This window comes from Agelaius phoeniceus, chromosome Z (assembly GCF_051311805.1).
Source record: "Agelaius phoeniceus isolate bAgePho1 chromosome Z, bAgePho1.hap1, whole genome shotgun sequence".
Classification (NCBI taxonomy): Eukaryota; Metazoa; Chordata; class Aves; order Passeriformes; family Icteridae; genus Agelaius; species Agelaius phoeniceus.
Genome location: NC_135303.1, coordinates 29,008,527 through 29,022,360, shown reverse-complemented (window position 1 = coordinate 29,022,360; position 13,834 = coordinate 29,008,527). Strand labels below are relative to the sequence as shown.

Genomic DNA, 13,834 nt, shown 5'->3' with positions numbered 1-13,834 from the left:
TCTGCATTCTTGAGAATGATTTCTTTCAGCCAGATAATTTTCTTAAAGTGCTGTTGAGATGAATATACCTGCAGTCTGCATCTGCTTTTTTTTTGGGTTTAGCTGTGTTCTTAAGGCAGTCTGTAGTACACAAGAATGCCTGCCCCCACATGCTCAGTTTGGTTTCAAGTACTTTATACCTAACAATTATTTTTATATAATTTGGAAGCTAGTCTTCTAAATGTAATGTAAGATTACACAGATGGAAGTTTCTAATAATATTTGCATTTTGTTTCAGAGCAAAGTAGAAGAGATGATTTGGAAGCATTGGGTCATATGTTTATGTATTTTCTCAGAGGAAGTCTTCCCTGGCAAGGTTTAAAGGTAGTGGGTTTTGATATCTGCCTCTGTCCTGTTTTCAGATCATCAGCTTTTTATTGACATATTTGGGGTTTTTTGGAATGTGTGTCTGCAAGCTGTATAACTTCAGAAGCTTGTTTGTTCTTCTGTCATAGGCAGATACGTTAAAGGAACGTTACCAGAAAATTGGAGACACTAAACGAGCAACTCCTATAGAAGTATTGTGTGAAAACTTCCCAGGTAATGTTTGCTGTTAATAAAAACGTTGTGTCTTGATTTATAAAATGAAACTGGCATAGGTGATTGCTGAGGTTTAAAACTACAGTACGTGTAATAGATCACAGTACAGGGCATGTGGCACAGGATTGTGTCCAAGTAGTTCTTGAATATCTACAGTGAAGGAGATTCCAGAACCTCTCTGGGTAACTAATTCCAGTACTCAGTCACCTGCACAGTAAAGGAGCTCTTCCTCGAGTTTGGGTGGCACTTCCTGTGCTTCAGTGTCTGCCCATTGCCTCTCCTGCTATTGCTGGGCACCCCTGAGCAGAGCCTGGATTCATCCTATTGGCAACCACCCCTTAGATGTATTTTATGTATTTTATATGTATTAATGTATTAATCAGGTCCCCTCTCAGTTGCCTCTTTTCAAAGCTGAACAGGCCCAGCTCCCTCAACCTTTCCTCATATGAAAGATGCTCCAGTCCCTTGATCAACTGAGTAGCTCTTTGCTGGACCCAGTCCAGGAGCTCCATGTCTCTCTTGTACTGAGGAACTCAGAACTGGACATAGCCACTGACTAGAGGGAAAGGATCACCTCCCTTGACCTGCTCTTCATAATGCACCCCTGGATTCCATCAGCCTTCTTGGCCCCCAGGGCACACAGCTGGCTCTGAAGAGCTTGTTGTCCACCAAGACTCCCAGGTCCTTCTCTGCAGAGCTGCTTCCCAGAAGGTTTGGCCTCCAGCCTGTGCTGCTGCACAGAATTATTCTTCCCGAGCTGCAGGACCATGCCCTTGCCTTGGCTGAATTTCAGAAGGTTCCTCTGTGCCCATCTCTCCAGGCTGCTGAGGTCCTTCTGAAGGGCTGCACAGCCCTCTGGGCTATCAGCCACTCCTCCCAGCTTTGTGTTGTCAGTGAAATTGCTGAGGAGACATCTGCCCCTTTGTCTGAATCATTGATGGATAAGTTAAACAATACTGGGCCCAGACAGAAGAATTATCCTTTGAAGCAGCAGTAAGCTAATGCTGCTGTTCTTCAAATGTATTCTTCTAAAGGAAGCATTAAAAAAATACTTTATGTGTCCTTACAGTGATCAACTAGTCTGCACTTTTACCTTCACACTGAAAATTTTGCAAGCCTTTTCACCTGAAATCTGGTATCATACCTCTATTAAAAACAAGCTGTGTTAGAAACAGCTTGAACTTATATTTAAAATAACTTAAAAGTTTCAGGTGTCACTTCTAGGTCTCTAGAACTACAAGGAGAATCAATGAGGTGTTGGAAAATTGGACAGAAAGAAATAGGACCTTTTTTAGAAGTTGTAATAGTTAAAAGTGCTTGGAACAGGGGACATGTATGACATGGACATGGTTTTTCCAAAATATAAATGAAAGGTAATCAAAATATCATTGATAGGCAAAGTGGATTTGCTGAGAGGAGCTCATTACTAATGAAAGGAAATCCTGTCCAGAGTAGGACTTGGGGACACAAAACTGATGCTTTATGTGGCATATCCCTTTCTTTACCTATTCTTAGTCTTGTCTCTGTAAAATTGGTTGGAAAGAAAGAAGAAAGTAGAGGCATTTCTCTCCACACAGTTTTGCACATTGTGCATTAGAACTATAACATTGAATAGAAGATCTCAATAGGTAGCATGAAGGAAAAATTAGCGGGGTGTAAATTGCTAGGATATGTTTGGAATATGGTAGTATATCTCAGAATATGGTGGCATTTTAAAGAACATCATTAAGTAACTTTTCTTTCTGGTAATTCATGGTGCACAACTGTTCAGGTTTTATGGTGAGAGGTACAAGTTGCTTTAAAATTAAATAAGGTGGTGGGGATTTTTTTGAGTTCCATTAAAACAGATAATGGCATATGTATGTATTTCTTATTTATCTAGAGGAAATGGCTACTTACCTACGTTATGTAAGAAGGTTAGATTTTTTTGAAAAGCCAGACTACGACTACTTAAGAAAGCTCTTCACTGACTTACTTGATCGGAAAGGTTATATGTTTGATTATGAATACGACTGGATTGGCAAACAGTTGGTGAGTACAGTTCAGCTGTCAGTAATATAATGGCTTTTTCTGTGATCAGTTTTGAGTTTCATTAAGACATATGCTTCTCAAGGCTGCTAGTAGAGCACTGAACAGCTGCTATTACAAGCCCATCTGCAGATGCATGTTCTAACATAATCTTTTGGCTTGAGTGCTTCATATTCATTCTCTTTCCAAATGTGCTCTTATTATCAAAGTACATCTCTGCTCAACCCAAAATGAGATGGTAGAAATTTGGATTGTTTTTTTTGAAGGAACTTAAAATTTTGCAAGTAATTGTCATTATTGCGTGAATTTTTTTTATTCCCAGTATTTTGAAAATGCAGAGCTATACATCTGCATATGAGGTATACTCTAGATATTTATCAGTTTGCTATGACAAAATATTGCATAGTTCATTGAATATTTCTTTGTGGCGCCTCTAAGGTTTCAGGAAACACTCTGTTTGTATAATTTGAGAAATTGTAGTGGATGGGGTTTACTTCAGCTTCTCAAATTTTTTCACTTCTTTTTATTATTTTTATTATGTAGGGAAGGGAGGGCTAATATGTTTATATTTACCAGTTTCAGATTATGCACTTCACCCTTCTCTGTGTGATTCTGAAAGAAAGGTAGCATTTGTTTTATTGCAAAATGTATTTTTCAGTGTTTAGCATTAAAAATTGCTTTAAGCTTTTGATCAGGTTTCATCAGAATGTCGTAACTGCTAACTGCAGAAAGTATCAGCCTAAAGTCTTTCAGAAAATTAATGTATAATACTTAGAATTGCTACTTCAATACATTTTGTAAGTAATGGTTTGCTTTTTTTCTTGTGGTTATTAGTAAATATCTAGTGAAGCTTCTGCTTTAATCCGATAATTTTGTGTTACTTGAAGCTGTCAGATTTAAATATTATTTTCTATTACAAACCAGTAACTTTTGGTGAGACTTAGAAATTTATTTTTTTTACCAGTTGCTACATATTGTTTATATTTGTAGCCTACTCCAGTGGGTTCAATACATTCAGACCCTGCAATGTCTTCAAACAGAGATGCATATCAGCACAGAGACAGAATGCAACAATCCAAAAATCAGGTAAACTGCTCATCTAAGATTATCAGCATTACTATGTCTTTTGTCTAATGATTTGTGCTATGTTTTTATTAGAACTTGAAAATAAAAACGACTAGGTTTTTTTTGTTTTCACTTTAAGTAGATTTTTTGGTAAAGTCTACATATGTAGAGATACATAAATATCTCTTAAAAGCTTGCTTGTTTGAAGGTATGATATAGTGTAGTGAATCAGTAGTGAATTTTCTCTCTACTCACACTGTCTTCGCTGTCTCTCCTCCATACACTCTTTCCTCTCTTTCCATTCTGACATGTATGTATAACATTTTCACTTTTTTTTAAACCAGGCTAATGACTTAGGTGGTAACAATGTTAGGAATTCAGAGCTGTGTCAGTTTACCTAAGCAAAATTGGAGGGTTATTTTAGTGTGCTTTTTCTTACTGACAGTTTTGAGGTTTAGCTGCTTCAGCTCTGTATGAAAATATTTATGAAGGCATGTGTAAGTACGTTGATAATGTTGAAGTGCAATCTATATAGGGATTGAATGTGTAGCGCTTCTGTACTTCTTAAAAATATGACAGTTAATGCACAAATTGTTTGTTTTAAATTTTTTTTCTTCTTTTGCATAAATCCTAATACATTCAAAAATGATAGTCAACAGACCATAGGGCAGCTTGGGACTCACAGCAAACCAATCCACATCATTTGAGGGCTCACCTGGCATCTGACAGACATGGCGGCTCTGTACAGGTATCTTCTGCTTCTTCGCATGACCTAAATCAGTTGTTTTGCATTACATAATACTGCTTTCCTGTAATGTATCAGATGATTCATGTTTTCATATTAAGATTGCTTATCAGTAATGTTCAGAATGCTGCTATTATTTATTATTTCCCAGTTCAGTTGTCAAACTGAAAACAGGTGCTGAAACAATGGAACTTTTTGTTGATGGAATATCTCTTGCCATGTTTCTTAGTTAAAGTCAAAAATAAAACAGTTGAGCTGTCTTTTTTACAGAATATTTACTTAGCTCAGTGAAAATAACTGAAGTTTAGACTTTAAATGTGTTACTTGTATTAGCAACTGAAACCCAATATTCACTGAATTATGTTGTCGTTCAAGCTATGTTTTTTGTTCCTTAAGTAAAAATCAAATTAAAATGCTACTTAGTGATGTTTTCTTAACCTTCACTCCATTATTCAAATAGTAATTGACTAGAAAAAGGTTCCCAGGGCAGCACCTCAGACATCTCAGTGAAAAAATCTGTAGAAACCAAAAGTTTTTCCTATATTATTAGTTTATTTCATCTTCAAAGAGCTCTTTTCCTGGCTTATTTTCAATTTTTAAAACTAATTTTTGAAATTTTTGATGTCTCATTCTTTGAATATATTTAGGTGTGAAATAGTTGGAGTAATGTGTGAGGAATTAATACTGGGAGATTCAAAATGCCAAATGTGAAGTCTACATGAGATTTTGAGCTTTGAGGCCAAAATGAAAATGGTTCAGCTTTGTGAAGTCTTATCTGGGCGGGGGTTGTGTGTGGAAATTGTTGCTGCATTTTTGATTATGACAATCTAAGTTATGTATGTTTCTTCTGAAGTTTTTAATTTGGAAAAAGATTGTCATGGCCTGAAGAAAGAATGAAAAGTTCAGGATACAGAAAAAAAGGCTGCAGTCCTGTCAGTGTAATAGCATTCTCTAAATTTTGTTGCTTTAGAAACAGCTGTCATGTGTAGTGTAAGAAAATCTAGTAGGTGATAATTATTATGGTGTATAAATAAAAATTTAAAAGTTGTTCTTCCCATTAACAAATGTTTAAAAAAGCCTTCTTTTCCCATATTTTAGGTTAGAAAAATACACATTGAATTAGTTAGATTACAGTTAGTAGAACTTTCAAAGTGTCATTGTATGATTCTGTTGGCAATTGTGGCACTTCAGAAATCTTTTATTCTTTGTCAGGTAAAATTTAATGATCACAAGAAATTTTCTTCCATTGTAAAATAGGCTGAATACCCTTCAGGGATGGGGAGAACATTTTCTAGGAAATAACACAAATAACACTGGTATTCCTTACTGTTAATATAGTGTTGTTTCAGTCCTTTCTCCTCACAGGATACAGGCAGTCTGAATGAGTTCAGATCATGTAGATCTGTTGAGGCTAAGCAATTGCCACATGAATGAAAGGACTGTGCAAAACTGCATATGTCCATATGTCTTTGAAGATCAAGTGTTGTGCAGCAGGATGTTTTCATATTGGATTGCTTTTTTGTTGTGGAGTGGTCACGCTTCCTTATTAAGGGCACTTATAAAATCACATAGTATCTCCAGTTATGCTGTGACATAGCCCCTGGCTGTTATCAAATACATCTTTGTTGCAGGGATACTAACTGAATCATCATGCTATTTGTTGTTTCATTAGCTAGCTACTTTAGTAGGATTCTTAGTTGCTTCCAAGGAGACAAATACTAAAAGTCATACAGAAAATTGTTCAAAGGTAAAGTTAAGTCTGAGGTGTGAACTTAAAGTGTATTTTTTTCTTTGATGTTAGTGAGCCATTGCTCATCTTTGAGATCAGTTTTATTAATTTTTCTGCAAGGTATGAAAGTCTGTCAGATTATGTCAAAGTGACAGTGGAATGTTTTTAGGTCAGTGCTATTAATCATGTGTAATACTACTGCTGATGTCATCTCTTAGGCTCTTTTTTAGGTGATTATTCAAATGTGCTAGTGATTCTTTTCTGTGACATATTAACATTGAGGGAATTGAATGTTGGTGATGTATGTTTGTTAGCATACATTTGTATGCTGTTAGTGATAAGTTGAAGTGGGAACCATTGAGGTTCAAACTGGTATTTCATTAACAGATATTGTTCTACTTTTTGTACTAATTTAATTTTTCCCAGACCCTAGGCTTGTGTACAAAACATCCTTATGTGCTTAGACATGTCTAATTTTACTTTGTAGATTCAGTTAAAGTTCAAATAGTACTAGGAAATTGAGTTGTAAAAGAAAGACATCCCTTCTTCCACTTACATCAGTCAGTTTTTCTAGTTCATGCAGACTTCTTAATGATCAACTCACACCTCCCCGCAATTTGTTCAACAACTTTTGTGCGTTTGTTCTCATAAGTTTGTCTCACTTCTCAAAATGTCAGTTGAGAACAACACTGAATTATTTTTTTCTCTGCATGAGCTGCAATCTGCTTGCGCACTCATAAAGACTATATTAATCTGTTCCATTAGTTTTTTTTCCATTACTTACTAACTGGTCTTCTTTCTCTTACCTTTTCTCTTTCTTTTTTCCCATTGGGAAATTCTTTAAAAGGAGGTTAGATGGAAAGATTGGGTTAAAGAGTTCCTGGTAAAGTACTTAGGAACTGCTTGAAAGACTTTTATATTTGATGTAAGTAGTTTTCAGTTGCCTGATTCCTCTCCTTCAAGAAGTCAAGATAGTAAAGTGTTAGATGAAACAAATCAATTTTGCTGAGCTTTTGTGAACTAAAAAGGTATTGTGATAACTTTTATTCTTTTGTCTTTCCTGAAAACTTTTTGAAGGTAAAACAAAGAATTGTGTAGTATCACTAATGAATTCCTTGGAGATGTAGACTGGCTTTATTTTTTGAGTGGAGAATTCAGTTACTGAGATTCTTAATGGGATTAAGGGGTTTTTTTCTATGTCTGTTCCAAAATTTTGCAATTCCTTGTTGTGACTACAGTAATGAAAATCAGCAAAATTTGCTTTTTATGGCAGACTTTCTAACTGATTTTTGAACATAGCAAGTAAAAGATCAGTTTGTGTACTAATCTAGAACAAAGTATAGAGACTGAAGATTTAATGTCATCATTTAGGGATTTGGTATTTAGGTTTAAGTGTGTCTTGTTATAAATGGCCTTTGTCAAGCTTCCAGAGGACCATGTATCTAAGAAATCAGTCTATGTCACAATGAATGTGTCACTAATAGGTAGTGGGTGGAATTTTTGTTTCTCTACCTCATGGCATAGTGAGTATCAAGAAATAACCAGTGATGCATATGCTTCTTTATATAGGTGCTCTTAAAACTTTTAAAGAACTGATTAAATTTGAAGGAACTAAATTTAAACCAGGATGAAGTTATAAAAATGCTTAAAGTAGTTTTAGGTTTTCAGTTTAGTGGTTATTCTCCCACTTGAAAATAGGTGAGTAGCTTAAGTTAATCTTGAATATTGCAATACTTCTAATTTGAAACTTTTAAAGTATTTGGTTTTTGAAATGTAATTATGTTACTATTCAGGGAAGAATGTTCATATACATTTTGTAACAGAATTTTTAGGTGCAAAACCATGATTTAAATATCCTAATTTTTTCACTGTAGTTGTATTCAAGTCTTCTAAGAGATTAATAGTGCCTCTCATTTTTTCATCAGGCTATTGATTTCATCAAAATCCATTCCAACTTGAGTCACAAGTAGAGAAATTAAATTCAAAGTTTCTCTTAAAGCAAACTTAGTTTCATGTAGCTTCTCTCTCCTGAAGTTATAGCTTTTTATGTGGATCTACTGTGATGAATTTTCATTGTGCCTTACTTGTGGTATATTCTGGCTACAGAATTTGGTGTACCACTCCTTCAGTGCTTACGATGTCCTCTGGATGACTTATTCTTGGTCAATTCTGTTATGTTCCCATATCTTTCTGCCTCTGTTGTGCAGATTTTTGAGATGATTCGCTCATAGTTGGAAAGAAAAATGTAATAATTTGCCTTATTAAAGGCTTTTTTAGGTCATACTGCAAAGTAATTTACTGAGGTAATGTGAAATTAAATTCATACACCTGGTAGCCTTACTGACAGTGAAATTGAAGCAGTCCTGCGTATCTCTTGTGCTCCTTTGTATGAGTCTTTGTTAGTTTCATTCTCTTTAATTAGTGAGGAGCTCCTAGAGCTGCTTTCAGCAGTAGTAGATTTCAGTGGAACTCAGGTCATTTGTGGTTCTGGAGAAGCATGAATGATCCTGATTTTTGGATTTATACTATATACGCTTTGGTTCACTTATGCTTTCAGTGGTTGTAACTCTTTCCAGAAAGAAGAACTTCATGTTTCTCCCATCTAAACTGTGTCATGCAACAGACACTTCATGGAATTTGTTTATGTATTTGGTGAATGTGTATGGCTGAGTTTGAAGTCAGTTTGAAAAATAAGCTGCTGTAAGCTTTGTTCTTTCTTACCACATAGTAGTGCATTGACCCCAGCAGAGGGTGATTTTGGCTCCTTTAGAGAGGAAGTCAGCTTAGATTAGTACAGCACATGCATAATACTTATAATATTACTCATGTAGGAAGGATTTTTATACACCTACTATCATATTTTCCAATTCAAATGAAGATGTGTACGTAGTTAAGTTTGATCTCTTTTTTTAAATGTGATGTCCAAGAAGATAGATATCATTGAACAGGTGCTCCTGGGAAAGAAGTGTGAAGGAAAGTGTCATATGAATGCCCCACAGATGCTGCAGTTGGCCAGTATGTTTGATATCTGTGTAAAAGTCATACATTTTTTCATTTTTTGTTAGGAAAAGAGAACAGGAGTTCTTGCAAGTGCCTTTGCAGACTGTGACTTGTTCTTTACAGCAGTCAGGAATGCTAAGTACAGTGTTTGCTTCCTGTCCAGAAAGAGCCATATACCAGTCTTGCTATTTCTTGATGTACCCTACTTCTGTTTGAGTAAACTGAGGGTTTCTGTTTCTCATCAACCACTTTTACTCAGTCTTGAGCGTGGATCTGAGGTTCTTTTTAAGCTTAGATTATGGAGCAGAAATCCTGTACTATAAGGGCTGCAGGCAAGGTTGACTACAATATTAATTGAGTGACATTGCTTTATATGGATTAGTGCAGGCTATAGTTGTGGTTAGTTATATAGTTAGGCACAGGGAGCTCCATGTGAGCATGACCCCACCAGTGATCCCTTCCAGCCATAAGCATTCTGTGCTTCCTTTGGAACCAGACTCATTTGATGGTCAAGTTGAGAAAAGTTTTTTTACCCTTATATTTTTATGACTGCACCTATCTTAATTAGCAAATACTTCTGATGCACTTTTCCACTCTGGATATTTTACAAGAAACAATTAAATGACCTTCACAGTAAGATACCTAGCGAGGTGGTTGGGATAATACTATATCCCTGTTCTTAGTAAATATGTAATGATGACAACTCAGAATATTCTGTGACTCTGTAAAACCCAGTAACTAGTAACCTAGGATATTTGGTTCAGGATGCCTGCCTCACCATCTTAAGGTTTGTTAAAGTACAATTCCTACTTATTTCTGCCACTGAATGTGAAGTGGTTCTTCCATGCCCAGTGATACAAAACTAAGCTTAAGACACCTAGTTGAAACTCCAGTGTCTTACTTATCATTGCAGGAATAAAGTCCAGTCTCCCATGATTCCTTCAGTTATATTGACTAAAATTTAAGTAGTTAGATTCCTGCAATCTCGCATATAATTTATTTTGTTATGAGCCTGCAGGGTTTTTTTAGCAGTGGTTCCTATTTTAGTGAAATTTGAAAAAGAAGAAAACTTGGCCTGATGTCAGCAAAAGGCATGGAAAATGCCTTGAGTGCAGCAAACTTCTGAGGTGCAGTACTTAGTTACAATAGGAACCACAAAACAAACCTCAATAGGCTAGGCTCTTAGCTCTGGTTATAAATAGATGAGACATAACTGCTATAACAAGAGGAGAGCTTGGAAGACTGAGGGAAATAATATTATGGTAGTGATTTTCTTTCTCATCTACTTTAATCTCTGACCATCAGACAACAGCTGGTAATAATCTTGAATTACAGACTACTCTTAGTGGCTCTATAGCTGATTAATTGTTTACAGATGTTTTCTGCAAACTTTTATATTATTTGTCCAGAATTACATTTTTGTGCTTGCTAGCTTGCTGAGCAGTTGCTGCTATTTAATAGCTGGTAGACCTTTCCATGGTGTCAAGTCAACACTTTAGTGGGTCAATTAGCACTGTCAACAGCTCTGATCAGGTAGGCACTTGTCTATGCCAGTTAACCATCTTCCTTTTTGTATTCTGTGGAGTTGATAATGGAGAGACCTCTGGAATGGCTCCATTTGTCATGCAGGAAAGCTGACAGGAACTGAGAGAGGGAATATTGGGTTCCACTTGGTTTAGGTCCAAACAAATATTCCTGGAGAACCACAGCTTTCACGGTGACTTGAACAATTTACTTAGAAATTTCATGGTAAACTAATGGGAATGAAGATTAATCTAATTTTTATAAATTTTTTGGCAGTAGATGTTTTCGTGTCCTAAAAATCAGAGACCATATACTCTTATGTCTAGAAGACAGCCTTAGTTTTTCCCTTTTCTGGTGAGTGTTCTTTGAGATACAACTGAAGCAGACCTTTGTATTCAGTGTGAATATAAAGAGCTAAACCAAGGAGCATAAACATACTGAAGGAGCAGAAATAGGGTTAGACCGACTGAATAGGTATTGGAAAAGTGCTTAGTGCCTTCCCTTAGGGCTCTGAAGAGATGTGGGGGAGATTAGTAAATGGCATCCACAGAGTTGCTTTGCTTTATCCACTCACTTTGAGTTCATTGTAGAGGTTAGTTCCAATAATAGATATGAAAGGAGAATTACAAGAGCACAGGGATGCCAGAATTGAACCTGGAGAAAATACTGTTACTGGAATAAAAATAACTATAGAAATAACAACAAATACTGGTTTTTTAAGATGTATTGGAACCTTAGGAATTAACAAATGTATGTCTGGCACTAGTATAATTTCAGGTTCTTTCTTCTGATTTCAGGTAGTAAGCTCAACAAATGGAGAGCTGAACACAGATGACCCAACTGCAGGCCGTTCAAATGCACCCATCACAGCTCCTGCAGAAGTAGAAGTAATGGATGAAACAAAGTATGTCCTTCTTTTTATCTTCTTTGCATCTTTTGTGCTCAGCTGCTTCAATTTTTTTTTATATAGTTTTTCAGAAAATGTTGTCTGAACTGAATAGTCATTGGTGAGGAGCAAAACTACAGTGCTATACTTAATTTTGTCTTTAAGTTTCTAATTAGTAGAGTTCCTGTAGCTTGTGATTTTTTAGCCTAAGCCTTGAATGACATGCTTGCTATGCTGGCTAGAGAAGTGCATGCATTTTTGATGTTTCAACTCATTTTGAAATATTTATTTTAAGATAGTGTTCTGACTACCAAAAGCCGTAGAACATGTAAAATTCTTCCTCTATATTGTATTCTGATTCTCTTTTTTCCTTTGCTCTCTTTCTGTATAGCTGCCAGAAAGTGTTGAACATGTGGTGAGTTATACAGCACAGGCAGGCAGAAATAGCCCCAGGAGCTTTGTTCTTTTCATTTTGTTTAAAACTAACTTCAGAAAACTTAAAAATTAAATATCTATTTAGAAATGACAAAATAAATTTTAATTCTGTGAAACAATTAACTGTTTTTACAAAAAGCCACCTTCAGGAGCTGTTCTGCCTGCTTCAAAGCCTGTTTGCTTTTAAGTTGTGTAGTTTGTGATGTACTTTACATCAACCTTTTTAATGGGTACTAGAATATTTTTTCTTATTTTCTATTCTGTTTGAAAGGGGAAAACATTCTTTTCAGATATTGTAGCATTCAGCTAGTGTATTAACATCTGGAAAATAATTCGCATGAATAAGTAATAATTGCTAGCAAATGTTTGAACTTTTCCAATTATCTCTGTAAACAAACTATTTACCAAAGTATTAGTCTGTGACAACTTTCTAACTAATCACTAAAACATAACTTCAGAGTTCCTTAATTCTTAATTATATCCAGTGCAATGGAAGGGAAAAATATTAAGGTCTGTTACCATGGGATAGACAACTAATATTTATGTATTTGAGTAGTAAACTTGGACTTGAAAAATAGTACAGAACAATAATCTTGGTAGCTAAAGGTGATATGAATTCTAACATGTTTCTTTTTATAATTGTGCTTGAAATAGGGTATGGATTTAGTTTATCATAAAATAAAGGGTATGGATTTAGTTTATCATAAAATAAAGGGTATGGATTTAGTTTATCATAAAATAAAGGCACACAGGTATGAAGGATACATTAGTATCTGCATTATTGCTCTGCTACATTAGTAGCAGAGCAATTCACTAGCAGCAATTTTTCTAGGACCCATTTTCCTGACTTTAGATAAAAGGGAAATTTCTCAGAGTGAAATTTTTTGCTTTTACATTTGAAGCAATTGTTCCACAAATTCTGTTTCTGGTAGGTAAGCTTTATTTGCATGTGTAATTAATAATTTTGAATGGCAGTGTCTGTAGGGCCACGTTTTTACACTGGCTTTCTGTGAACACTGAGGAGAACTACATTCTTTGCTGCCATCTTTGTGGAATATGGTATTATTTTATTGTCAAAAATATATCAGTTCTCTGATTTTTATGTGTATATATATATATATATTTATATATATTTGAAACAAAAAAAAAATCCTAAGGGGCAGGGATATTGATAGGCTGCCCATAGCTAAATTCCCTATCCCCTCTCTTCAAATAAGCACAGTGATAATCTTCCTTATGCTCAGCTCATGTGCACACAGAAAAAGATTAAATTTCTTGTACTTTGAGTAGTGATTAGCACAATTAAATCCATTTCTAGTTCTCTATTTTAATTAGTTATCTGCAGAAAGTTAAGAGAATTCTCAGGAGCCAAGATGCTCAGCTGCTTGAGAAGTGTAGGAGTTCACTTCTTCTGATACGAATACATAATGGACAAATATACTGTCCCTGACCTTTTTGGCCTACTCTTAATTAGTTTGGTTACAGACAAAATGACTAGTCTCAGTGTCCTGCTCTTTAGATTGATTTTCTTGTTTTTGAGTATGTAACACTCAAATTAGTGTTTCAGCACTGTGTTTAAACTCAAGTTTTCTGAGTGACTAGAGGTTTTACTGGGGGTAGTTTTCTATATTTTGAAGTTCTTTTATATTTTAGCAGTTAATTAATATACATGCGCGCCCACTCACCCTCGCCCCTTCTCCAGCTTTAGTATCAAACCTCAATGCATAGGTACACATATTTTTTCAGAAAGAGCACTTAGAAGATTTTAATTTTACATTTTAACATCATAATTACAAGCCTAATATCAAAAGGGGTTGTGACACATTCAAACATTTGTTTATAG

General features: G+C 35.4%; 1 protein-coding gene across 4 annotated transcripts in view; it reads left to right on the top strand.

Annotated features, from left to right (window-relative positions):
- The window catches only part of CSNK1G3 (casein kinase 1 gamma 3), a 70,053-nt gene that overhangs the window by 49,646 nt on the left and 6,573 nt on the right, over nucleotides 1–13,834 (top strand). For 2 of the 4 annotated variants that reach the window (XM_077171125.1, XM_054651965.2), the window contains exons 8-14: nucleotides 278–363; nucleotides 495–579; nucleotides 2,462–2,610; nucleotides 3,598–3,693; nucleotides 4,325–4,420; nucleotides 11,468–11,574; nucleotides 11,948–11,971. In XM_077171125.1, the coding sequence (XP_077027240.1) occupies nucleotides 278–363; nucleotides 495–579; nucleotides 2,462–2,610; nucleotides 3,598–3,693; nucleotides 4,325–4,420; nucleotides 11,468–11,574; nucleotides 11,948–11,971 (643 nt within the window). Of the gene's footprint in view, nucleotides 1–277; nucleotides 364–494; nucleotides 580–2,461; nucleotides 2,611–3,571; nucleotides 3,694–4,324; nucleotides 4,421–11,467; nucleotides 11,575–11,947; nucleotides 11,972–13,834 lie in introns of those variants that run through there. The other 2 variants (XM_054651968.2, XM_054651969.2) reach the window with 2 other exon arrangements.